The sequence below is a fragment of the Chaetodon trifascialis genome, chromosome 3 (genome assembly GCF_039877785.1).
Source record: "Chaetodon trifascialis isolate fChaTrf1 chromosome 3, fChaTrf1.hap1, whole genome shotgun sequence".
Classification (NCBI taxonomy): Eukaryota; Metazoa; Chordata; class Actinopteri; order Chaetodontiformes; family Chaetodontidae; genus Chaetodon; species Chaetodon trifascialis.
This window is the reverse complement of record NC_092058.1, coordinates 3,618,947-3,642,829: the sequence shown is the minus strand read 5'-3', so window position 1 is coordinate 3,642,829 and position 23,883 is coordinate 3,618,947. Positions and strand designations below refer to the sequence as shown.

The following is a 23,883-nucleotide window of genomic DNA, read 5'->3' as shown; positions in this document are numbered from 1 at the left end:
TTGTTTGAGGTTTGCTTGCAGTGTTAGATGTGTTTCCCTTTCTTGAATGCAGATGTCATTGCATGTCCTCCTGCATCATGCGCAATCATCTCTAAATAGTGTGTTAAAATCTGCATTGAAGTGTCCCAGAGTTCACGCCGGAGGCTTTAAGCGCTTGCTGATGGTGCACAGTTCTAAGCCCCTGTGGACTCAGCAGGAGTTTTTGAGTCTGTACGTCAGGGTTTAGCCTGTCTGCTTAACCATGTGATGGACCTGATGGTGTAACTTTGCCTTCTGCCAGTGTCCAGTGCATGTTGGGATATGTAGGTTTTTGACCGCATTATGACCTTAAGTAGCATTAAGAGGGTGAAGAAATGAGGGATTGTAGACAGACGCTGCCAATGGTGCATAAGTCCAGCCCTCTGTGTCTTGTACCTGAGCTCATACCTTGTGTAAAAGTACATGAAACCTGGTCCTGGTCTTTGGACTTTGTATCCATCTCCCTGTGACTCCAGCGCAGTGCACAAATGCACTGTGTCGTTCGCTCAAAGAAACGTCGCCTCTGAACATAATCCAGGCAACAATTATGTTGCACAGCAAAGTAATTATGAATGCAAATGAGTTGTATACAAATGTAATTTCTAGAAGACAGGATTGCATGTGTTGGGTAGAGAAGTGGTTCATTTCACACTCAGCTGGTCTCTTTCTGTGCAGAGTGAGGGGACTGGGGTCTCCTCATGTTTGTATGCTCCATTCAACAGTCACAGTAGTCTGAACTGTTTGTCTGGCTTTATATGAACCTGCTTCAGCGTATGATGTGTGTCTGGAAGCACGGTGGCTAAATTATTAGCACTGTTTCATGATAGAAAGAAAGTCTGAGATTGAAAGCATCCTCTAAATGTGTTGTTAAAGCAGCAGTATACTCCACAGTTTACCACTGCAGCTCTGCTCAAAGTAATCCACTCCAGAACGAGGCGCTCCCAAACACGACTTCATGGCTCAAAAGGTCCTCAAAACATCTAATACTGGTCCAGTACATAAGCAGTTTGTCATTATCGTGGCTCCACTCCAGCACTCCAGGATCCTAAATGCAACACTGACTAGGAGGTTAAATTGCTGACTCTCAGCTTTAAGGGATTTGGGGGTGTTCACATCCATAATGGCTGAACAATGAAGGGCTTGCAGCCCTTTTTACCCTCGAGGATTATGTATTAGAAGCAGTGTCTTCATGCTCACCTGATGTGGATGTAAACACCTTCAGGGTAAAGCTGCGAGTCAGCATTTCTAATCATTTTTTTGTTTCAAACCCAAATCAAAACTGTCGAGCTGAACCGCGCCGTGTACCTCTGTGGAAGTTTCTCATCCTGCAGATGCAGAATTGTTTTCGTGTTCAGCTGAGCAGCCTCTGCACAGCATGGTGGTTGCAAACTCGCCGTTTTGTCTGCAGCAGCATGCGAAATTCATAACAAGTGGCCGGTGCAGGATGTTTCTCTGCCCTTTGCTCAATGTCTCCTCCAGCCCCGACTTCCTTTCTCCATCCTGAGCGACTCTGAACCTGAACCGTTTGGTATTCGGACTGATGGACGCGACAAATTTGTGTGTGGAGGGAGAGAGTGTCGCTTGTTCAAGCGACATCGGTCACCTTCTGATCGCCGACCGACAGGGGAGCCAAGAAATAAGTCATGATCTGGTGGGTTTCAGCGTTGGAAGCTTTCATCTTTTGGCTACACTTGGCCTTGTGCAAACACACACACATACACACACCCACACACAGACCTGCAACACATGCACATACAAACCCACTAGACACAGACTCTGAAGAGAAAAAAAAAACTAGGGCATCAAAAGTCCCGAAGGCTTTGAGCTACAATTTTTTTTGCATAATCAGGAGAGAGAGGGGGAAGAGCGAGAGAGAATGCTGTAATTAAATTAGTGCATAAAGAAAACGAGGAGGAGAACATATGAAAACAAAGATATCAGCTCTGTCACAACAGAACCAGACTGGAAGCAGCAGACCGAGAACAGACCTGATTAAAGTCGATTACAGAGACGGGTTCTTCTTCCCGTCTTCTCCCGAGGAGTGTTAAAACACACGCAGCAGCGCGCAGCCTACAGTTCAGCTGGTGTCAACAGGGAGGGGGCCCCTTTGAGGGAGTAAAGACGGAGGAGGAGGGAGGGAGGTAGGGAGAGAGAGAGAGAGAGAGAGAGAGAGAGAGAGGTGCATGCGACTGAAGTTCTTCCTCCCTCTTCCTCCTCCGCTCTTCCATGAGGAGAGACTTATCCATCCAGTCTGGAACCGGCGTGGGGGAAAATGCTTTTTCTTCAGGCTATATTGAAGAGAAGGCTGCTGCAGAAAGGTAAAAACAGGCAAAAACGTGTCTTTCTCTTCATTACCGCACTCATTAGTTCACTGTTTTGTGCTTATTGCTGCAACTTGAAGCTCCCAAAGCGCTCCAGGCGGCTTCCCCTCTGCTCGCCTGCTGCCATCGATCATCGTCTGATTGATTGATCTCTTTTGATGCTTTTCTTGTGCGCTGCAGCCAGCTGATGTTTCCCTGTTGGGCGTGTATTTCTCACTTTGTAGTGAAGAGCGGTGCTGGATGTTTTGTCAGTCATCGCAGACGTTTAAAGCGCCGTTTTGTAGCTTTGACTCTTGTGGGTTACTGGTTTATGTCATCACCATCAGAACCAGATCCTTCTACCACAAACAAGCGTGCTTTACGTGTTTACCATACTTAGAAATGACTTGCAGTTCTTTAACATTTGAACTTGGTGGTATTGAATGAATTCACAGTGATTTTCCTAAACTTTGCTGAACGCTCTCCTCAGTGCAGCTGCTCTGTGTGTTTTGCTTTTTGCGTTTATATTATGACAAATCGATCAGTCCTATAGTATCTAGTAGGACTTGAAGTGTCCTTGTACTGTTTAATAGTATGGACATGAGCTGATGTCTACGCTGTTTGCTCCTTTTAATGATGTTCTTAAGTAGATTTATGACTGATCTTTGAGATTAACTGCGAGTTATGGTGAAATTAATTACATTGATTTCATGCTATAGTAACTCTTTAATGCAGGACTGTAAGATTTTTGTTCCTCAGTTACTAAAACGTGACCTAATCATGTGTTTTATATGAGTTAGAATCTGTTATGGACATCGGGACAATGTTGAATTTCAAAGTTTTTAAAAGGCACTTCATGTTATCACGTCTTTAATATCTCTATCGTCACTTATTTGTTGAAAACGAGACATGTGGTGTCGCTTTGGGAGCTGAGCTATTCACTAGAAGTGTCATTATAGGTCATTATATATTTTATTGTGGTTTTTTTCCTCCCTTATAATAGCGTATTTCTAGTCTATATTTGGTGCTAAACTGTCGTTATGATCCTCTCGTGTCAAACGGCTGAGGTTACCGTGTGCATGTGGCTCCTCCCGTCGCCTCTGCCTCTGTTTGTAGGAGAGAGATGTGCAGTTTTTCCCTCTTCCTCTTATGCTGATTTATTTATGAATTTGGGGATCTATTGCTTTGAAGTGAAGCCTGGCGACGCAGTGGAAAAGGAGGCAAATGGGGACAAAACGCCACCTATCGGCGTGTCGGGGCGCACTGCAGCCCGTCCTGGGATTACTATCATAACAACAACAGTGTGAATACCCAGAGGAAGCGTGAGTTAAAGTTGTTATTGCCGCACGGCACAGGAGATGAATCACTGTCATATTTACTGCATCTATCTGGTGTTAATGCGGTGGAGGTATTTCTGAAAGAGTCACAGTTCCACCAGATCAGTTTATTTTTCAAAGCTGATGTCTCTCACCACCCGGAAACCAGAGTATCTGAGTAACTTCTGACAGCTTAAGAGGACAAATCTGACAGTTTATGCAGCAAAATGTCAGTTTCACAATCTGCAACTTCATCACTGAAATGAATTCAACGCAGCAGCGCTGAATTTCAGAGGCCACCACGCGTCTGTGTGACAACCAGGACTCACTTTGTGACATTTAGGAGAGGCTTTCGTCCAGATTGACAGAGAGAACAAGCTTCAGTAAAGATCAGTGACATTATAGTGAAAAGGTCAGAGTTCACACAGACACATGACTGCTCCAGGAAGTAAAATTCATCTCCTGAGCCACAAGACGTCCGCACACACCGACGTGCCGTGTGCATCATCTCACAGCAGGTGAGGTGTTTTTTTTTTTGTCACTTGGATCATGAAGGTGACATCACCTTATAGGGTATAGAGGCTACATTATAGTACAGAATTGAGTATTTACAGCGTGTAGTTGGGCAGGACTGAGAGAGAAAGGTGAAATTATAAATCTCTGTGCTGGTTCAGCACCACGGACAGCAGCGTGGACGCGTCATCGCACAGCACAGCGAGGCTGCTGATGTTTCAGAGCCGAGATCGAGGCCACAGAGTCTTTCACAAACCTCAGTCAGATAAAGGATCAATGAGTCAGGCAGACTGGACTCACACATTCAGCCTAACAGCTCCTCTGCACTCTGTGCTACGAGGGGATGGAGGGGGGATGGAGCCCCCACCTCAAATCACCTGTGACTATTAAAACACAATCAAAGGGCTTTTACTTAACATCGCGCCTGATAATCAGTATTTGAGAAAGATACCATGACATGTAGTTTGTTCAGTTACCTCATTAGCTGGTAAACGAGTGAGAATTAATGAACCGAGTTTCAAAGTTCATTAAAAGTTTCCTGATAGAGTCCGTTCACAAGCCACTGCTTCAACAAGCATCACCTGGATCACACAGCTTTGCATTTCTAGCTTCCCAGTTTGGTACTTTTCTCTACATTATAAAAAATGGAATAATTAATAAATAAAGTATGAAGTGAAAAGAAAAGTCCTCAGAGTAAAATGGATTACAAGAAGTCAATATATCACAGCCAAACTTACATCTCCAAGGAAAAAATGTAAATTGACAGCGTGTTTTTGCAGCTCAGCCATCTGCTGTTCAGACATTTAAACAAACATGTTCACGTAACGCCTCAGATGAAAAAACGCTGCATTGTCGTCCTTTCACTGAAAGGGAAGTCAGAGGTCAGCGGGAGCATCGTCAGCTGCTGCCCCGCCACCACGAAGGACTTGAACCCGTTTTCCCTTCGTGTCGCCCCGCCGCTGCGAGTAAGAAATGTTCCTTTGTTCAGTCTCAAAAAAACACTGAGTCCCTGTATTCATCCTGCAAAGGCTGCTATCAGTCCAAGCTGTAGCTGTACTTTGTAGTGCTGCAGGGGCTACAGGTTTCCTCTGATTTTTTTTTTTTTTTTTTACAGCGATTCAAAGTCTCTCTGAAGCTTAATAATTCCAATACCAGCAGGTTTGCCTGTGAAGTCACATCAAACCTATTACACACTGAACCTCAGGGAATAACTAACCAACGGTGGTTTGGAGAGCGGCGTCTCTTCGGCTCTCCAGCTGATGGTTATTCTGCAGATTAGCCGCCCGTCCACCGGGACCCTCCTGCCGCCGCGACGCCTGCTCGCTCTGCGCTTTCACAGGATATCTGCAGGTTCCAGAGGGACGATCTCAGACTTAATGAGACCTGCCTGCTTAATTCAAAGAAAAAGAATAAAAGAACTAAAAGCAAAAAAGTGCTTATTAAAAACGAGGCTTAATAGCTTAATGATGTTTGTGAAGCTATTTGCACTTGATGAATGAAAAAGTACAGCCGCTTTTTATTTTCTGAAAGCGGAGTTGATACATTTGTACGACTGAGCCTGTTCTGGAGTAGATTCGACCTGCAGCACCAACAAATTTGACGACAGACGAAAAGAAGATACTGCGTGTAAAAGTAATAAATTAAAGGTTTTCATTCATTTTCATTCTCTGCATGAAGTGCTAACGTCTTAAGATGCTCAATCAAGTTTTATGCCTCACATCCGCAAAACATTCACCATTATTAATCAGCAGAAATGCAGCAATGTGGGCAGCCCACTCAAGTCCTCTGGCACGTCCTCTTGAGCGCACGTGTCACTTGAAATCCACGACTCGTCGTGTTGGATGCTGGGATTGTTTCAGTGCTGAAGAGACGCTGATGTGGGCAGCTGTTTTCACTCCAGGGAGGTTTAAAGTTGATGATGATGGTACGTTGAAAATATATGTTTTATTGCAGAAATGATCAATAATAACCAAAGATCTGTAAAATATCAACATATTTTCAGTCCACTATGATGTCTTGATTTGATTTCGTATAGATGTGGAGTTTCAGTGGGAGCTGCTGAGAGGAGGGAGAAGGTGATCCCTCACACACTTCACTGAACTTCACTGTGAAATAGCAACAGATTCCTCTTCATGGAAGTGCACATATTTCTTTGAATGGATTTTCCAATCTGTCAGAAGCATTTAAGGAGGAAACACTGCACGCCTGGAGATGAAGCTTAGCTTTTTGTGGAGACTTCCACCTTTCAAAAATCCAAACCCAAACTGCACTTCGCTCAAGCTAAAGTCCAATTTTGCTATACAATATCACGTTCATCAATATGTTGGTCCCAAAACATCTCGCATGGCTTTCATTGCTGGCATGGAGAGAGTGTAAATGAGGGACTCCTGCAGTCGGCCTGTGAAATGACAGCAGAATGACAGCAGTTGCGCTGTGTGGTTGAGATGCAGACTTGAGGCAAGCTGTTTAAATTATTCAGCAGCAGAAATGAGCTGATTGACGAGCGAGTCGAGTGTCCAACTTACTGAATCTAAGTCGAAGCTGAGCTGACTATGACTCAAAATTATGCGCCACAGTTTTGTCTCTTTTCCCACATAAATCCTTCGGAGGAGTTCGAAACTTCTCTCACTCCCATCACATCTTTAAATGACGGTCCATTACTGCTTCATCTCGCCGTCCATCTACGTCTCTTTGTCTCCTTCATGAAAGTAATGGCTTTCCCATCCTTCCCCCACACTTCATCCGTTCCCCTCCGTCACATAACCTCTTTCTGTCTGTCATTCCCAACAGTATCTCCATTTATTTTCTCAAATTCTCCAATTATATAATTTCATTCTGCTGACAAAGATGAATAGCACTCTGTGATTCTGTGTAACGTGCAGTCATCGCCTTGGTGGAGTACAGACCTGCCTGTCTGCTGTGCATTCAAGTGTTTAAATACTGACTTTGCACAAGACATGATTAAACCTTATAAAAGCGTTTTGCCTTAATCTGTTGCTGTTCGTCTACTGTACCTCTCTGCATTTTCTTTCCCTCTTTCTCCATCCTTCCCCACGTCCCCCCTCTCTTCCTGTCTACCCCTTTTCCTTTCCTCCCTCTCTCCCTCAGTCGCTCCTCTCAGCAATGCAGATGTGCTTTCTTTGATTTTGTCACCAGAGATTAATTAGCACTTTATTAGGAGCCCTATTTATACCTCCAGCCGACAGAGGGAAAAAAGAGCAAGAGAGAGAGCGAGTCGTGAGGGGGGAGGAAGGGGGAGAGACTGATAGACGGAGGCAGAAATTGAGTATAGAGAAGACGAATGTGGTGGAAAAGAGAAAGAAGCAGGGCAGGAATGAAAGAGGCAGGGAAGGAAGAGGAAAGATGAGAAACAAGGTTTAAAAAGAGGCAGAGAAGAGAAGAAGAGACAGAGAGGGTTTAACAATAAAGAGGAAAAAGAGAGGGAACAGGAAGGAGGAAGTTAGACAGGAAGAGAAAACAGAGAAAAGGCAGTAAGAATGTTTTCTTAAACAACATAATCGTGGAGGAGAAATTAGAAGTATTGGCACAAAATAAGCATGTATGTATAAAACAAACAGCCAGTGCTATCTGCAGCCATGTTTGTTTTTCCTGAGAGGCCGGTGTTGGCAAGGTGCATGGAAAAAAGTGGGAGAGAGTGAGATCAAGGGATGTGGTTGAAAGACTGTCAGAGAGAGACAGAAATGAATGAAAGGAAGGAAGTGGGAGGAAAAAAAGACAAGTGGGAGTTTACGATGAAGGTAAATTCACAGAGAAAAGGAGGGGGAGTGAGGGAGGAAGACAGAGGTGAGGGACACGGAGAGATTCTGTAGGTGGAAGAAAGAGACTGAATCACCAGCTGAAGAAATGCTGTGATGATGAAAGGAGAAGGGAGTCGGTGGAGTGAGAGAAGAAGACGAGTGACAGAGAAGAAGAAGAGAAAGATAAGGCGACGATGGGTGGAAGGAGAGCGAGGTGATAAAGGGAGAAAGAGTGAGAGTAATGAGGGATGTTAGTGCAGAATGATATTCAGATATGACGTGAATATGCTGAAATGAACAAAATGTATGACTCCCACAAAAAACTGTGGATTATTGAAACAGAAAGTGGAAAATGAGCACATTCCTGTCAGATTTAAACTCTCTCTGACGCTTAAAACTCGTTCTGCCTGCAAATCCCTGCAAAGCTTTTGGCTTTGAGACAAAACTGACAAACATGTAAAAAAGAACCGTTTGTTATTAATTTGTCCTGAATAAAACATAAGTGCAGCAGCACAATCTGTGCCATCCAGGAGGCAGGAAGGATGCTCACAAAGTTATTTTCAGTGTTTCTCTAAACTGTTGCGCTTACGTTTTAAAGCAAGTCTCATTAACAGCAACACGCCAGCGTCATACAGGCGCAACTTCAGAGCATCTTCTCAGGGGCAAGTAGGGAAACATTTTATTTCCCTTTTGGTGTTTCAACAGCAGAATACCCTTTGTTATGTCTTTTTAGCCAACAAATGCGCCAACTGGAATGCTGCAACCCTCTGCTGAGCACTTTCCTGCTGTTCGATTCGTTGCTCACAGCTGCGACATGCTAGCGTGTAGCAGACAATAGTCTTTATAAACCTGACATATAGCTGAAACCTTTGCACCTTTCAATCAGAATGCGCTCAGTCCACCAAATCTGTGAGGTATCAAACGCTCGACACTGAAAGGTGGATGTTAAAAGTTCGACTTTTTGTGCAGCACAGTGGCTGCGGTCAGCTTCGGTTCATGCTCGTCATAATGGACACTGATGACGATCAGAAACTGTTCCCACAGCACAATCCAATAGCTTCTGGATCGTGGTCCATGTCTCTGGTTTGTTCAGCCACTTTGTGCTCATTGGTGGATATTTTTCCCAGCTGGAGAAACAACGGACCAATCAGAGTGCTGTCAATCAGAGGCAGAGCGGGGATGGGTCATGACTTTGCCAGCATGGATGGTGCAAAAGGCAAATCAGATGCAGCTATGAATATCTGAAGGAGTTTTATGGACAAATCAGTAAAAATCTCATATTTTTATGCAGCTTGTACCCACAGTTCGGACTTGTTGAAGCTTCTGACCAGTCTTGGGAAATATCTGCAAATGAGTGGTGATCACAAGAAATCGTTAACAAAGTGTAAGACCACCAGCTAACAGCCACAAAGTTCCTCCACCGTCAAACTCACAGCAGTTTGCAAAGGACCAGTTACCTTCGTTTCCCAACAAGTAAACAAACTAGGAACTTCCTTTTCTATACTTTGAACTTTGAACTTTGAACGTGAACTAGTGTGTTTGCACAGCACTGATGGGTCGCTATGAGTGTGAGATTCATAGCTATCGTCCTGTATTCAGTCCTCCAGCCATGACAGTTATTTAAAGGAAAATGCTCCATCCGCACCAAGACTGAAGGACATGCCAGACTCCAGCTCAAACAGCGAAAGAACACTTTGCATTTGATCAAGGCAAAAATGCGTTCTATCCAATCAAAGATCGCAGAGCTGAAGTGTGAAATAACAGGATTTGATCTCACTTTTTTTTTCTCTTTTGGCTAAAATTTCACTTCCTTCATATCGATATGTGATTTTGGACTGAGGGAGCCGACTGCAGGCTCTTGAGATGTGCCCACTTTAAAATGCTGCCCATCTGCCAGGAACAAGCTGCAGGAGGACGGCGGAGTTGACGAGGACTGGCTTCAGGTTGCACTTTAGGAACAAACAACAGAAGCTGCATTTATTTCTTATGTTTATGAGCGGCAGTGTCCGTTGGTGCTGCTGTGAAGCATGGATAGAAGAGCTGAGAGAGAAGGAGCAACACAATGACAGATGGGAGAAAGTACAGGCAATACGACTGGAGCGACAAAGACAGGTGAAAAGAATACAAGGAGGGACACGATGAGGCAAAGAAAAGGGAAAGCAAAGAGAAATCACATGAGAAGAAGAAACATGGGAGAAAAGGTTAGAGGAGAGCAAGAAAAACAGCCGTGAGGACATAAGAGAGAATGAGTAAAATAGAAAAGAAGGAATAACACGCGACAAAAGACACCAGAGTGACAGGCAGAGAGGAGTAAGGACTGCAGACATGACAGAGAGGTTAAAAGAGGGAAAAACTGCCTTCAGGACACGAGAAGGAGCGAGATAGAAAGAGGGAGGAGAAACCAAATGAAAGAGAGGGAGAGAAATCGAGGAAATGATGACAGGTTGTGCTGGGGTAAAAAACGAAGGCAGTGACAAGTGGCAGTGTTGTTTGGCGGTACGAGGCAGATAAGGGCCCCGGCTGACGCTTTCAAGAAGCCCTTTCAGAAACCTTTTCAAAAAGCGTTGTTTGGCCTTTCTCAGCTGCCTTAGTCGGCTGCCAGAAACAACAATGGGTCCGCAAAAAAACGACAGGAACAAATAAAAGCCGAAAGAGAGAGGGACAGAAAGAGAGAGGGAGGAAGAGGAAGAGACAGAGGCTTCACACTTTTGGTATGTTGGCCTCATTATGTCAAGGCAGGGTTACGAGAGAGCAAAAGGGGAGCGAGAGGAGAGACAAAGGGGAGCAATATTTAGAAAGAGAGTGAAGTAAGAAGTGAGAGACAGGAGGGCTGGAAGGACTGAGGAAATGCATGAAATGATACTTTTACTTTTTATGTTACTGGAGCAGAACAATAGATATTAAGTCAGGGTTCGACTCCGGTGTTCGCTGCGTCCGAGTGAGTTTCCTCCAGGTGGTCCGGCGTCCTCCCACAGTCCAAAGACATGGAGGTTAACTGGTCACTCTAAACTGCTAAACACACACAACCCTGCAAAGGATGAGCACGCAGATAATGAATGGATGGAGCTACTTAAGCTTCACTTCCTTCTTGCCTCTTAGACACACGTTTAAAGGACGAGATGTAAATTGAAGGACAACTTCTGACAAAGAAGGATCCAGTTAAAAAACGTCTGAAGGAGTGTTTTTAACGTCGAAACGCCTGTTTGATGAACTCAATTTGACAAAGAAACCTTCGTGACAGTTGGTGCTGTTTCTCGTATGCAGCAAGTCGTCACATTTCCATAAATCACCATCAGGTCGGCCCGTGTTCCACGCTCGCTGGATTTCCTGCTCTTTCGGGAACTGGAGTGAGTGTTGACCTGTTTTTGAAGCAAAATAATACGATGCATGTTTTTAATCAGAGTGGTCTCGTTGAGAAGGAGAAGTAGGCCACAGGGATCCAAGACATGGATGAAATGAGGAAAAGCTCATTAATGGAGAAAACAGTGCAGCGGTGCAGGCGAAGCGGTAAATCGAGCCACTGGCTTATGATCATCAAAATGAGGTAAAAAGTTTAATTGAACGTTTTCTCGATGATCTGGAAAGTGGTCTACAAACGCATGAGATCAAGACGTGATTTACCTGAAGTCATGCTCAGTAGGAAAAGAAGAAAGCGCAAATTTTCACACCAGATTGAAACACAAGTTTGATTCTCGTCACTACTTCTAACCCTGCTGCTTTGTTTTGATCTGCCGTCTCGCGTTGGCTTTTTATCAACAGGTCGCAGCTCTTCACCTCCGCGGGCAGGAAGCATGCCCATTATGAAGCACGCATTAAAAAATCCAAAGCAATACACAGGCGGGAAAAGCCATTTGAGCTCCGCTGGAGAGCTCAACGACCCATTCGGGCCTCAAAGACAGACAGAATAAGCTGCATTCATCCACTAAGTTGGCATTAAATTAGGCTGGCATGATCATTTCAAGCATTTTATCACCTCCATTTTTCTTGCTAACAATCCGGGGAACTCACTGATGATGTTGTCGTGACACATGGAGAGTCCAGACTGTGTCCCGACTGCACGCAAACTGTACCAACTGGAACCAGTCTCAGGCCAGCTTGCCCACTGGTCCCGGGTTCAGTTCCTGAGCAGTAGTTTGTAATATTTTGCCTTTAGTCCCGATGATTGTCAGGTAAACTGTAGACATACGTGCAGTGCAGAGAGTTGATGCAACACTTTAATGAGACAAACTGATGAAACAGTTTGATTTTTAAATGTAATACAGGTACATTTTACATTTGCACAATAGCAGAAATAACCTCTATAAAGACATCAATCAGCTTTGGTGGTGGACAGGATGTGGAAATGCTATATGTGTAGTAGCGTAGTATAGTACAACTGTATTTAGTGGCAGTCTATAATAGTAAAAACCAGTTTCTTTGACTCATTATAGCTCTCTTTGTAGAACATCCATCCTAACTAGAAACAATGGAGGAAAAAAACCTGTTCTTTCTGTCTGTGATCCAGTCTTGGCAGCCTCAATCCAGCAAGAGAAAAGGCAGTATGAAAGAGGAAGAGCAGTGGGAGAAGTGAGTGAATTATGAGAGGACTGACAGGTAGGGGAGCTGGCACGGCAGAAAGCTGTGATTCCACCGAGAAAGAGCGGAAAACAGATTTGGGGTTAATTTGCATTTCAAACTCGCCCGACATCCAGCCTGCGATGCCAGAAACCAGCTGATTTGCACTCTCCTCTCCTCTGTCTCTTCTCTCTATCTCATTTCATCTCTGTCTCAATTTTTCCTGATTTAATGCAGGTTGGTTTTTTTTGTTTTTTACTGCTGATTTTATGTCTCTCTCAGGCTGATTCTGTCTCACCCTGTCCTCTCTCTGTCTGTCCTCTAACATTCTTTATTTTGATCTCTTTCTTACAGCCTTTAATTCGCCATATTTTCCTTCTCCTCTCTATCTTGCCTCCTGCTCTTTGTCTCAGGGCAGAACAACATAACCTCAAATCAACAGTACATCACGATCGACCGTCACGACTGTGATAATCAGACATGTAACATCAGTGAATGATTGGGATTCTGGATCCTGGACTGGACTCTTGGCTGACTGACTCCTGGATTATTTTATAGGCCATTTATAGAAGACAGAGTTTGGATTTGTAAGCGATTGATAATGTCTGTCATCTGGTAAATTTGGGTCATTGCTTTACTTTGTCTCCGTCTCTTCTGAGCTGTATTGGGATGATTTCAGTTGTTCTTCTGGATTGTGGGTCCTTGATTGTGGTGCATTGCAGGGTTCTTAAAAATCAAAGAACTCTCTCTCGCTGCACTCTGTCGCCTTTCCTGTGTCATTTCCTTTCTCCTCTTTTTCTCGTATACCTCTGTCTCTCCCGGTTTTCCATCCTTTGCCTCACACTTTCCTCCACTTTCCCCCCTTTCCTGACTTTCTCTTCCCGTCTTCGGCTTCACTCAGTTGTCCTTTCTTTGTCTTGTGCTGTTCTCAGACAGTTTTTTAGTCTCCTTCTGTCCTCATTTGTGTCCTGCAGTGCAGAGTGCTATTAGGGTGATAGGATGGAGACGCACAGCAGGGGGAGGTATAGACCCAGAGAGAAAGAAAAAGGGGGAATTAAAGGGAGTGGAAAGTAGCTGCAGCCACAGGAAAAAAAGTTCAAATGAGAGCGCAGAGAGGTTTGTAACCACAGTGAAGAGCTGCGCTGCATTATTGCAAATGTAACCTTTCTTTGGATCCGGTCCTGTTTCTGTATTAATAGCACATGAAATGATGGGAATCTTTTGGCAGCTGTTTCCATTATATATATTATATTGTTAACCTTTCTCATGCTATGGCCCATAATGTATTTGAATGCCCCTCATTAGTGAAGCAGTGGCCTGGTTCTCTGTTCTCTTGGAGTATTTCTGTGGAAGCAGAGTGGTGAGCGTGGTCTGAGCTCTGTTACTGCTGTAATGGTGGAATTAATGTCGACTTTACCACGTGAACTACAGCAAGCCCAGTGTCCACAATGACGTGTTGGTACTGTTCGTTTCTGCAGACCGTCGATATGTTAAATTTGGACACTCCATATGTTTCCTGTCAGTGTGCGACGCAGCACAGGTTGTTAGCATGTGTACATGAGTGAGGGGATGATAATCCTGACTACTGTTCAGGTCATGTTTGTGGCAAAAAAAAAAAAAACTAGGTATTTTAAACCAAAATATGATGTTTTCCTAAACCTAACCAAACTTCAACCACGGCTTTGTCTTTTGTGCGTAAAGTACATAAAGAAACGTAAAGTTTGAATGTATCCATTTGCAGAAACATAAGGCAACATTTACTCTGACAGTTTGTTATAGCAAAGATTATCTTTAATCTGCTTTTTTTTTCTTTTTCTGCCACCTCTATTTGGGACCAGCTTTTATTTTTCACATCACCACATTCAGCCTCTATTTGACGCCCAGCCATCCAGTATATTTTAAGTATTTTTTTTTAGTTCAGTCCTCTTTTTATATCGCATCTCACATATTGTCTTTTATGTACCTATTTATCCAAATATAAATGACATTTTAATTGTGTCATACATATCCATATGCACATTTCTTACAGGACAAATTTCATTATTTTGACACATTAGTGTAAAATATATATTGCACAATCAAACATGCATGTGACATTTTAAGTTTGTGGCAGATTTTCCAGTTTTTTTATTTCCTTGATTATTTAGGTCTGTTTTTAAAATATTTATACATTTTGCAGTTAAAAATATTGTCACAGACAAAGTGTTGTGTATCATCTGCATATCTGGCATATACTGCGTGTATTTTCTCCATTTGTGGTCTGTTTTGTTTGCTGCATCATAATGAATCTAAGTTTTCATTCAAATGCAATTGAAGTCTCGTCTAATTTAACCAATTTAATATTCGGATCGTGTGGCGTTTCAGTCTGAGAATGACTGCTGCTTTCTGATTTACAGAGAAAAAATTGGCATATGTATCCAGATCAGATGGCTGATCTGTGTGTGTGTGTGTGTGTGTGTGTGTGTGTGTGTGTGTGTGTGTGTGTGTTTGCATGCCTGTCCTTTTTTAGACCCCAAAACATGTTTGCATACATTTTCTTAACCAGCTGCCGTCTGTGTGTGTGTGTGTGTGTGTGAGTGTGTGCGAAAGGGTCGTTCAGTGTGTAAAAGTGCGTGTGTGTGCGTGCACCACGCCTGAATGTGGGTGTCTACGTTGTGTGTGTTTCTCGCACCGAGCCATGGGAGGCCATCATTTGCCACTTCAAAGTACTTACCCATAATCCTCGGAGTGTGGATTCATTTGCACTTGAAACCCACAGAATGGGAGAGAGAGGAGGGAAGGGGAGAGCGAGCGAGACACAGACACGAGATGAAAAACTCTGACCATGTGCAACATACGATGTGATCTCAAGTGTCTCAAGACTGTGTGTGTGTGTGTGTGTGTGTGTGTGTGTGTGTGTGTGTGTGTGTGTGTGTGTGTGTGTGTGTGTGTCTGGAGGAGCAAGCTGACATGACTCATTTTCCTGACTGCTTATTTTGCCTCCTTCCACCACTGCCTCTCTCTCTCTTTCCTCTTCCCCTCTCTCCATCTTTTTTTCTTTCAGAGCCTTGAGGAAAGCTCTCACAGGGATGCCCAAATACACACTCACTAATGCAGTACACTGACGCGCACACACACACACACACACACACACACGCTTAGCCGACCCACTTCCACACACAACGTTCATACTCATGAATCGCACTTAACCACTCATAAACACATGCTGGCAAATATATAGAATCACGCATGAGACATACATAAAACACACGCGTTGAGGTGGTAGCAGGGATGCACACACATGCAAGCGTAGCGCGCACACACACACACACCCACACACACACAAATGAATGCACAAGCTAATCTCTCTGAACAGTTTTATGAGAGAAGAGTTAAGAGTGTTTTTTTCTCTGTCTCAATAGACCAGCAGTGACTTTCCATCCTCCTCTGACAAACTTAACTTTCCCTCTGCCTCCTCCATCGTGTGTGTGTGTGTGTGTGTGTGTGTGTGTGTGTGTGTGTGTGTGTGTGTGTGTTAAAGAGAGAGAGGGGGGCTCACCTGATGTCTTTCTTCCATCCTTTGTTTCCACTCGAGGCTCTCTGTTCAATTAGACATCGACTTTTATTCAAATTTTGTTTAAATCTGTAAAAGAATAAATAATAAAATCTTAATATTGCCTAAACTTTGACCTCTCGGTGGATATACTGAGTTCCCAACTGCAACAAAAAGTCATTATTCACTCTCTACACGTTGTGGGTCTAAACAATGTTTGAAAGAAAAACAGGAGGAATACAGGATGTCTGAGCATTTTGGATCCAGGCCAAACCTTGTATTCCATGTCAGCGTCGTCTCTGAACTCCCAAACAAAGGGAAAACTGCCAAAAGTCATCTTCAAAAGAGACTCACACCGGTTTGAAAACCCTCAGAGCCTCGGAGCTCTTGTCCAGCCGAACAAGTCGTCGAAGACAATAAGAACAAAATTGTGTTTGTTATCTGTGTGACTTCAGGCTCGTCTGACAGCCCGAATACAGCAAAACTTCACGCAGTCGGCGGTTTTATGTGATTTTTCTATTGCATACAAACACAGAAAAAGATGGAATCCAGAGATATTTTTGGTCGCCTTTTGATTAGAGCTCACTTCTTTGGCAGATCATATCAAAGTTTACTTATCAGCTGTAGACATGGCGGCTTTCAGCAGAGTCTTGATAGATTATACTGCAAAGATCCTGCCAGAGTCTACGAGTTAGACGGTTTCCATGCATTATGTATGGTTGAAACAAGTTTTCTCGGGGTGAGACCAAAGTATCCTGAGTTCTATCCAAGAGTAAAACCCTTGTGTGCAAATACATACCGAGCGTACGGCTTTAGTGTTTCAAGGAAAAACATCGGCTGAATAAAAAAATGCATCTTGTTGTTGTTTCACAACCAAATAACTCTCCAAAACGAAACCGCTCATCTTTGGATTTTCTTTGACACTTACTGAAAAGACTTTGGGGTGACGTGACAAGAGATTTATCACAGAGCAGTCAGGACTTCACAGCTGCAAATGACAGAAATGAGATTCATCTTGTAGCTTTTGTGTCGTCGTTCACATTTGGCTGATGAAAGTGTGTTTTCCTTTCTTCTAAACGCACTGATGATATTTTCATCAGCGACCGCTCGTCGCACCGGAGAAGCGTCCCACCTCCCAGACGTCGCAGGCGTCCGCTTCCCTCAGAGACGAACTGCTGCCTGCACGTGGATGTAAGGCTGTAACCAGTGTTACTCAAAAATGAACACTCATTTCATGACCTCAAAAAAAACCAGGAAAGAAATTCTGAAGAACATTCACCTTCCAGCAGCTGAACTGAGGCTGGCAGCGCTCAGCTGGAGATCGGCGTACACTACATATATATTTTTTTATTTTTAACAGCCTAAAGATGAAGAAAGACTTCACAAGTATTTTTAGTTATCAGCCTCAGAACTTGACATTCTCCTTCATTGTGTTTTGTCTGTGTGAAAGCATGAAGAAGCTGCTCTGTTCTCTACCAGCACTGGCAGCAAGATACCAGATAGGCTGTTTATATCCGGATGTGGAATACATGAAAACACTGATTAAGAGCTTGATGTGGCATCAATCATTGGTTGGTTGGGTTAAAGAAATCATTACTGTAAATCACCCCTTTTTATGGAAAAATTAGGACAAACGAATGAATCTGCAGTTTGTCAGACAGCATGTTATCAGCTGCTGCGTTAAGCATGCTATTGAGCAGGCTTTGGCATGCATTTCTACCTGAAGCATGCCTCGTCTTCATCATGAAAATCCACATATAACTGCTCTAAAAAGCTGCCTGCACGGTTGCGTGCATCCAGCGTTGTGAGTCGTTTGTAGCTCGACGAGACCGAGCAACGTGACTCAGACCCTCTGCTGATGTAAAGATGTGGGGTTGAGCTGTTTGGGATGAATCTAGGTCAGGCAGCGCAGGGCGAGCAACCCTCATGATGAACTGACCATGAGGGGGGGAGAGAGAGAGAGTAATAACGAGGGTTATTAGTGTCTCTGCCCCCACACTCAGCCAGCAGACAGATTAGGCTGCGTGTGTGTTTGTGTGTCTATGACCGTGCATTACTCACACTGCGGGGACATGTGTGTATCCTGATGGGGGCATAATGTAAATCATTCATTTTTAGGGTGAAGACTTGGGTTCGGGTTGGGCCAAGTCTCCAGGAGGGATGCATGCAAGTCATTTGTGCACGTCTGTGCACGTATGTTACATATGCATGTGTTTACTGCATGTGTGCGAGGGTTTGTGTTTTGCATTGATGGTTTTAGACAGTTGGGAGCGGAGAAAACCTGAAGCAGCTACCGTACTGAGCAGAGAGAGATGGAGCGAGTAAGAGATGGAAAAGGAAAGGAAAGAGAGGATGAAAGTGCTGGAGGAGGATTTTAGAGAAGTGAGGAGAGAGAACGAGATGGTTTGAGAGGAAGTCTTGATAATGTTAATGGTGATGCAGCCGGAAAGATAAGTTCCTATATATTGGGACTTCTTACGTATTCATGTGTTTCTAAGTGAGAGATTTCCATTTATCTTCTCCTCTGTTACTGAGGAATTAAGATTTGTTTCACGTATTTGTGTTTCTAATAGGTTGTTTACAACCCCATCTCCTAAAAATGGTGTTCGTTTCCAAATCTTTTCCATTACCACGTGTGCTTTGTAGGAAACATTTCAGCCTGGGGAGATGTTTATACTGAGCGTATCTGCAAACTGCATCTGCCAACGTCTTTCATTTGTTTTCCTAATTTCTCTTTGTGGCAGCTGAAGCACGACTCACATCTTTGTGTTCTGGAGAGATTGTGGCCTGTCGGCCGGCTTTGAGGCTTGACTTCTCCTCTACATGAGGAAGACCTGCAGATGGAAGTTGAGCATGCTCCTGCAGTCGAGGTCAGATGTTGAATTGTAAGTTATTTAGCAAATGAAGCTTGTCATGTGTTGAATTTGCTGGAAGCTGCTGTGGATAAAAGCGTCAGCAAAATGTAAATGCAAATGTGGAGAGAAGCTGGAGGAGGAGTGGGATGTCTGGAACCATTCAATCCTCTTTCTCCTGCGCTCTCTATCTAATCTCCACACACTCCTTTCAGACCTTCACACACTCTCTTTTGTGTCCTTGTGTCTCTCAGTCTTTTCTCCGTCTCTGTCTTATACATCTCTCTGCTTCTTTAAATACGTTTAACCTCTCTAATTAGAAAATAAAGAGTTTGCTTTTGGCTTGACCAAACTGTATTCAAGTACAATATTTCAAAATCAGATAGTGTGTTGGTTTAAGTGTAAGTAAAATAATTCCTAATGTAAGAAAAAAGACAGCAAATTAGTCAGAACAAAACAAAGACACGATCCCTGAAACTGTCCTGTTCATTTAAAGGAGCCACTAAACAAACTTCAGCCTCTAAAACTGAAGAATTTCGCTGCTGTTAAGGGAAAGAATTACAACACGAACTTCGTCTCAAACCATTATTGACGTATATGTGTGAGCTGCAGTTTCTTTTTTCTTTAACAACTTCTTCATCCAACATCATCCCTGCAGCAAAAGTCAGACACCACACTGTTAAACAGCGTTGCATCGAGCTACAAAAAATGTAATGAATTAATCATTTCTTTTTCCATGAAAAAGAAATGAGCTACACTACTTGTTAGATTACTTAATGTTACTAAACTACAGCAAAGCCTCCACACCCACTGTCATATATTCTGTTATAGCACGATTAGACGTATAAGCTCATGATCTAACAAGCAGCCGTCTTAAAGTCTGATCGTAGCCGACATGCCTGACTGGAGGCCGTCAGCCCCGCCTTACCGGGGTTTGTTCCTGCAGTTTACTTACCAAATTTCAAACTGTAATCCTTTACAAAGTAATCACATTACATTAAAGCTGGAAAGATGCTTCTCTGAGCTGCACAAATGCGATCATGTACAGGCGGCGTTCAAACACGTTTAGCAAACTGCGATGTGAGGAAACATGAGAGAAGAAGAAACCAGGAAAACTAAATCAATCTGACCTCAGTGACATAGAAACAAACCAGTTAGTTGGTTGAGTTTGCATAATCTTTTCAGCCTCCTCCATAAATGCTCTTATTGGACAATCTAGACTAAACTAGCTGCCTGATGCTAATGCTAACGCAGCATCTAAATCACTGCTGAATTACTGTTATAGCTGCTTTGCTCTGTGTGGGTGTCAATTTGATTCATTTCTGTGTCGTACTTCCTCCGAGGACTTAATGTCGATCTTTCACTTGGCTGTTTCATTTCTCCCTGACATGAGGCATCATGTCATTTATTTGACAGCTACACCGTAAACTCTTTCTTCCTGCGCTGTCTTAACTCGTCTCGTCTTGTTTGTGGCATCTCGTCGTTGTCTGATTTGCTGCTCTTATGCTGTTTTTACGACCTAAAGGACAATCTGATGTCCTCAGACTTCACTGGAGGTGCGTTAGCTCACTCTTTAGCTTCGCACCTTGGATTAATATAAATGGACAGTGACAAGATGGTAACATGTTAAATAGCCTGAGAAGGAGTTTAGATCCCCACGCGCTGCTCGACCCTAAACACAGACAGAAAAAGAGAAACTTCCTGACAGGATGTTGAAGGAAACAGCTTTTGTAGCGTTGTCGAGCTTTACTAAGTGTTATGAATAACTGAAGGTTACCCATAACTCCATTCTCCACATACTGTCGGTGTAAGTGCTGAGTAATGTGTTACGTCCCAACGCTGTGTATAAAACATCAAATAGTCTTTAAATGCTGGCGCAGACAAACTAACCCAGGAGCAGAGGTGCAGAGCAGAGCGGCCATATTAGTCCAGAATCACTCTCTTTTTTAACAACATCCATCTCTTTTCATCTCATCGTCTCTCAATCTGCCGCAGAAACTCTCAGCATCCCTCCCTTCTCTTTTCTTTTGCCTCACACACCCGTCCACACTTTCTCTCTCCTAAGCTCGTCTTACCCTCTCTCCCTCCCTCCCTCCCTCCCTCCCTCCCTCTCTCTGGGGGGGGTGAGCGGTCGTAACGTAAGCGCCAGTCATCTCTTATCATCGCCACTGTGTTCCCAGAGAGCTCGGCACTCCACATCGCTCCCTCCGTCTCTTTCTTTCTCTTCTTTTTCTCCTCCTCTTTGGCGTCTCTCTGCCTCTCTTTCTTCTCCTCTGTGGATGTTACTGTGTTGAGGAAAACTCAATGTCTGCCGTCATGTTTTGCGGTCTGAGGAGGGACGTCGGGGCAAACAATGTTGGTGAGTGCCGAGCCCATGAGGGAAATTCCTTCGCTGATTGCACTGCAGCCTTTGAAATTTTCATTTATTGGCGTTAAGTGCTCATTGTTGGGGTGATTCTGAACTACACTTCCCAGAAATCACCTGTCATTGCACGGGTGTCCGGTGGCTTCTGCTTGCTGGGATGTTCTGCAGGTGAAGTTTAGGCTTCTGCAGGTGGCGCTCTTCTCTTTCTTCAGCTACTCTTTGTGTTTTAATTTAGCTTTTTGCTTTTTTGTTTTGCATTTCAAGCCAATACAGTTTTTTTTCTTTGAGGCATTAAATCAGTCTCACTGTGGATGCAAAGAAGACTGCTGCTGTTTGCTTGTTCATAGAAGAAGAACTGATTTCCTACATTTGCAGTTATAGAAGCGACAGCTGTGACAATGTCTTTGCTTATATTATGAACCATCGTTTGACTGAAGAGGAAAACATTTCCTGTTCAACTGTTTGTTCAGTAATCCATCATACACCCGCATCAGAAACAGAAAACAGGAGCAGCTCCAGTCCAACCAATCACAGCTCATGTGGTTTTACGCACATAGCCTTTGTTACATGGTTCGCCGAAGACGTGCACCTAACGCCCACTTGGACCCTCCAGAGGTGTCAGATTTAATGTAGGTTGAAACACAGAGAGCAGCAAAAACACCTGAATGTTTTTCAGGCTGTTAGCTGAAAGCTTCACAAAGCAAATTCAGTGTAGATTTTAAAAAATAGCCTGAATATGAATTCACTCAAATCCTCAGAAGCTAAATATCTTGAAAGGTGCATAAGGCTCGAATTACATCCTCCGAAGATGCAATTAAATATATTTGTTGGTCTACGTGGAGAGGGATTGTGGGTAAATGAAGAAAGGGTCCCCAAAACGTGGATGAGTCTGAAATCTCAACGACAGATCTGCAAGAAAACTAGTCCCATAAAAATAAACTTCTAAGATCACGTGCATCAGTGCAGACCTCTTTGAACAACCGCATGCAGCCTGAATGCTTCAACCTTAACCCAAGATGCCTTTTGTTGGTGTTCTTTGGGCTTTTCTTCAGAGTCAAATCACCTGTAAGGTTGAAGAGTCCAAATGCAAAGAAATATTGCTGATTGTGTTTTCACTTCTGTTTATCTGTTTGGATCGCTGTAGCTAGACATGGAGGGACTTTAATTTGGTCCCTGTTGACCTCCCGTATGTGACGTGCCTCCAGTGGTCTGAACCAGCTGTTCCTGTTCCTACCACCAGTATGCTTTGCTGCATTGAAGACAGAAGAAACATTATCCCACTTCACTTTTATCTACTCGCACTTTAGTAGTATGAGTAATATTACAGTGCTACAGCAGCTTCGCAGGCATTACTAATTGCTCGTCAGCTGTAATGATTTGCTAGTTAATGAGGTTACCATTTCATCTCAGTGGCTGACTGTCCTGAACCTGAAAATCTGTTTTATGTTCAGCTCTGTTAGCACACTAAGCTCACCCCCACTGTCAGCTTGAAGAACTCTACACACTCAAAAACGAGTAAATGTGGCACAAGCACAACGCTGCTGGTTTTACTCTGTTCCTTTATAATACGGTGTAAGAGAGATGCATCAGGGTATTAATAAGGTGAGCGGCATCCTATTTCATGCACCGATGAGCATAGTGGGAGCTGTATTCTCCTCAATGGCCTAAAGAGACTAACTAAGCTGATAGCAGCTCTGGGAATGTGCTGAAACTCTGAAAGCTGCTGTTATTTCTTTTAGTTTTACGTAGTTAGAGACACTATAGAGGTCTCACATTTCACTGCATGCTTTGTAGGACAACTTCTGCGCTTTGGCTTCACTCTCAGGAGGGATGGATCGGAGAAGTCAGGCAGTCATTTGTTTGGAACGGCTGTTTGAGACCCATCTTAGCTCTTTTTCACTCGGTGGTGCCTTTTTCATCATTGTTTTCTTGAGGATGTAACTGAATATGCGAATTATTGTCCATTATTTCTTGTGCTGTCTGCATTGTTTCTGAGATTGATTTCATCTTTTTATCGCCGTTAAGGAGGAATGAGCGCATAAAGGAGGAGTGGGGAATAAATGAACGAGGGGTTTATCGCCGCCTTGGCCTTCTGCCGACTGCGCCAGTTGATCCACTTCATTTTCTGAGCGTTGCTGAGCCGACGGCGCCGAGAATTTAACAGCAACTGTTGTGAGGCGGCGAGCGCGGTGGATGTTAGCATCAGCTGTGCACGACGCATGCACTTCTCTCTGATGCTCCCCACAAAGTGCATTTCGCCCAGCATGTTGTAGCCATAATCCTCCAGGAGGGCGGCTGCTCTGTGATTGTGAGCGCGGCGGTGATGCAGGCGAAGGGCAGAAACGAGCAGACGTTCGCACACTGATGCCATGTTTAAGTTGTCGGTTGCACTTGAATATTTCATGCATTGCAATGAGTCTGCACCATAGAACGTTTTCAATGACAGAAATACAAATGTGTGTCTTTAAAGCATTTAGATAACGCTGCCGCCTCAAGTGGCTTATAACCAGTGCAGAGGTACATCATGGAAGTACGTACGGCAGCTAACAGGGACCAAATCATACGACTTATTCATTAAAGGGACCCTCTTACCTCTCGTTTTCATCGTTCAGCTCTTCATCTTCCTCTGCCGGCCCTCGGCTGAACCTGTCAACAGAGTTAACCGGGCGTCATGT

The 23,883-nt window shown here is 43.7% G+C and overlaps 2 protein-coding genes across 11 annotated transcripts in view; one reads left to right on the top strand and one right to left on the bottom strand.

The window, feature by feature from the left end:
* The window catches only part of rims4 (regulating synaptic membrane exocytosis 4), a 341,866-nt gene that overhangs the window by 32,391 nt on the left and 285,592 nt on the right, over positions 1-23,883 (bottom strand). The gene's annotated exons all lie outside the window — the stretch shown is intronic.
* Positions 1-23,883, top strand: part of grip2b (glutamate receptor interacting protein 2b) — a 248,377-nt gene that overhangs the window by 164,057 nt on the left and 60,437 nt on the right. For 2 of the 10 annotated variants that reach the window (XM_070958313.1, XM_070958312.1), the window contains exon 1: positions 2,263-2,336. The exons of 6 other annotated variants lie outside the window; for them this stretch is intronic. In XM_070958313.1, coding sequence (XP_070814414.1) covers positions 2,291-2,336 — 46 coding nt within the window. In that variant the 5' untranslated portion in view covers positions 2,263-2,290. Of the gene's footprint in view, positions 1-2,262; positions 2,337-21,090; positions 21,203-23,883 lie in introns of those variants that run through there. 2 more of the 10 variants (XM_070958310.1, XM_070958306.1) reach the window with 1 other exon arrangement.